Raw genomic sequence first — 2297 nt, 5'->3', positions numbered from 1 at the left:
CCGGGTTTTGCCATCTTCTCAACAGGCTAAAAGCCGCAATTAAGTCTAGCTTCACGACACCTTTAGCGCCATGACTACCAAACGCACCAAAGTTCTCATGGGGAACGGTAAGTACTATCATTGGGAGCTTAACATGAGAATGGCCCTGCGAGAATAAGGCTGTTGGGGCAAGTCATGGACGCAAAGGATGAGAACGAGATACCGGAGAGTTGGATCATGAATGGCGTCAAGGCGTTGGGCAGCATTGTTCAGGGCGTCAAAAATCACCACCCATCCGAGGGCCGGTCTACTACACGCGCCTTGAAGGCGTGAAGGCGCTTCGCGATTTCTTCAATCGCTCCACTCTGCCCAACCGTGTCACGATGACTTGTCGTCTCCATGGGTTCAAGATGGACAGTGGCGCTCGCATGGCGGAACATCTAAACGTGCTTGACGAAGTGGTTGTGGGACTACAGACGCCGGGAGAGCCAGTAGACGATTTGAAGGCTGGGCAGCTTGCCGTAAGAGTAAAAGCTGGTTTATTTTATCGCGGAAATTTTAAGGATATCACGCCGAACGAAGTCAAGAAGAAGCTGTTGAAGGATTCGGAAAAGTTACAGAAGAAGGAAGCCACTGAGACAGCGTTTCTCACTACTGAAAAGACTGGCGGCTAAAGGGTACACAAGGAAGCGGTCACAAGAGCTACGCGCCGCGAAGGGGAGCGATTGCACAGTACAGTGTTTAGACTGCGACCAGATGGGTCACATGAAATGGGACTGCCCGGCTGGGATTCATTCTAGCGGGGGTGATGCAGTATTTGCTGTGGATGAGGAACGATCAATCGTGACAGCGGCGCGACTTCGCACATGACCCCTGATTAGAGTAATTTGGTCGATCACAAGCCAGCATTGAAGATAAGATTATGAACGGCAGAGAACTAAGCGTTGAAAGTGAAGCTAATCAGTTTTGATGGAAGGCGCATATCCAGGATTGTGGTCCTGCTTATCCCGGGCTTGACAGACGTTTACTGGTAGTAAGAAAACCTGGCGAACGTGGATGAAGTAGGAAAATTAGCGTGGTTCGTGTACCATCTGATAAAAAATGTGCTATTTCAACTGATACAAGGAGCGAAAAGGCTTCACGCTGCACTATCAGTAAGAGGGGGCACGATCGGTGCGATACTCGGGAATTGAGTGCCAGTGGAAGCTATTGTGCATTTGCATGGGTCATACAGATGATGATATTTTGATGAAGATGTCAAATGGTATAACTGCGCAAAAACAAGGTATGAAGATCTTGAGGTGGATGCGTGAAGTGCAAACAGACAATTGAAGCATTCCCGAGACGCAACGTATCAAAGACGTCACGCGTATTGAAGCTAGTGCACACAAACGTGATAGTGCCCATGGAAACACTTTCGAAGGGAGTGGCCAAACATCTAAAATGCTTGTGGATGATTACTCACGATATGTGGTGACAGATTTTCTGGCGAAGAAGAGTGAAATATTCAAAAAATTACGATGTACAAAGCGCTGTACGAGCCTCAATGGGGAGCCCGCATCCAGTGTCTGCGCTTGGATAACGGGACGCAATTCGTTAAAAAGACGTCACGGATTTATGCTAGCGGAACTGCTTCTTGCACTAACGTACCGTACCATACAGCCTCCAACAGGATCGATTGGCAGAGCGAATCAACCACACAATAATAAAAAAGACATAGAGCATGCTGCACCAGTAATGTGTGAAAACCTGTTGGTGGGCATAGGCGATCAGCGCTGATGCGTACCTGACCAATTGCCCACCTAACAAAGTGCATCCGAACACTAGTCTAAATTGGGGTCTAAGGTGAAGCCTCGGATGGATCACCTTCTGGTATTCGGATCTTACGGATTCGCACACGTCGATCATGTGAAGAAGATGAAGATCGAGGTTAAGAACTCCAAGTGTGTGTTTCTTGGGTTTGCCAAAAATACCGAAGATTATCATACTTACGATAACAGCAAGGTTTCGGTATCACGGTCGGTTAAGTTGGACGAGCGTGAGGTGGGCGACACTTACAAATCGCACCTTCTAAAAGAAGAAACAGTTATACACGTGACCAAGATGGAGCAAGCCTCGGGCCGACAATACGCAAGCAAGAATGGGATAAGCCTATGAAATGTGACGAAAAAAGAAAGAACGTTCCAGACGATCTGATGTATGAGGAGGGGCCTCACATGAATAATCGCAGGGTCAGGATGCTCCAATTACCGCCCTCTGTGCTTCCAAGCTGACAGGGTACAGTGCATCAACAAAAGAGGTACATGAAGATCTTTAGG

At 47.9% G+C, this 2297-nt stretch overlaps 1 protein-coding gene across 1 annotated transcript; it reads left to right on the top strand.

Moving 5' to 3' along the window:
• Nucleotides 1–362: 362 nt before the first annotated feature.
• On the top strand, nucleotides 363–653 carry PHALS_14426 (uncharacterized protein; the record flags this gene model as incomplete). Its single annotated transcript, XM_024730240.1, has 1 exon — nucleotides 363–653. The coding sequence occupies one exon, from the start codon at nucleotides 363–365 to the stop codon at nucleotides 651–653; it is 291 nt and encodes a 96-aa protein (XP_024580537.1).
• Between the last annotated feature and the right edge of the window lie 1644 nt (nucleotides 654–2297).

Source organism: Plasmopara halstedii (assembly GCF_900000015.1).
Source record: "Plasmopara halstedii genome assembly, contig: Scaffold_816, whole genome shotgun sequence".
NCBI lineage: Eukaryota > Oomycota > Peronosporomycetes > Peronosporales > Peronosporaceae > Plasmopara > Plasmopara halstedii.
Note: the sequence above shows the minus strand (reverse complement) of the source record. Positions and strands in the feature narration are given on the sequence as shown.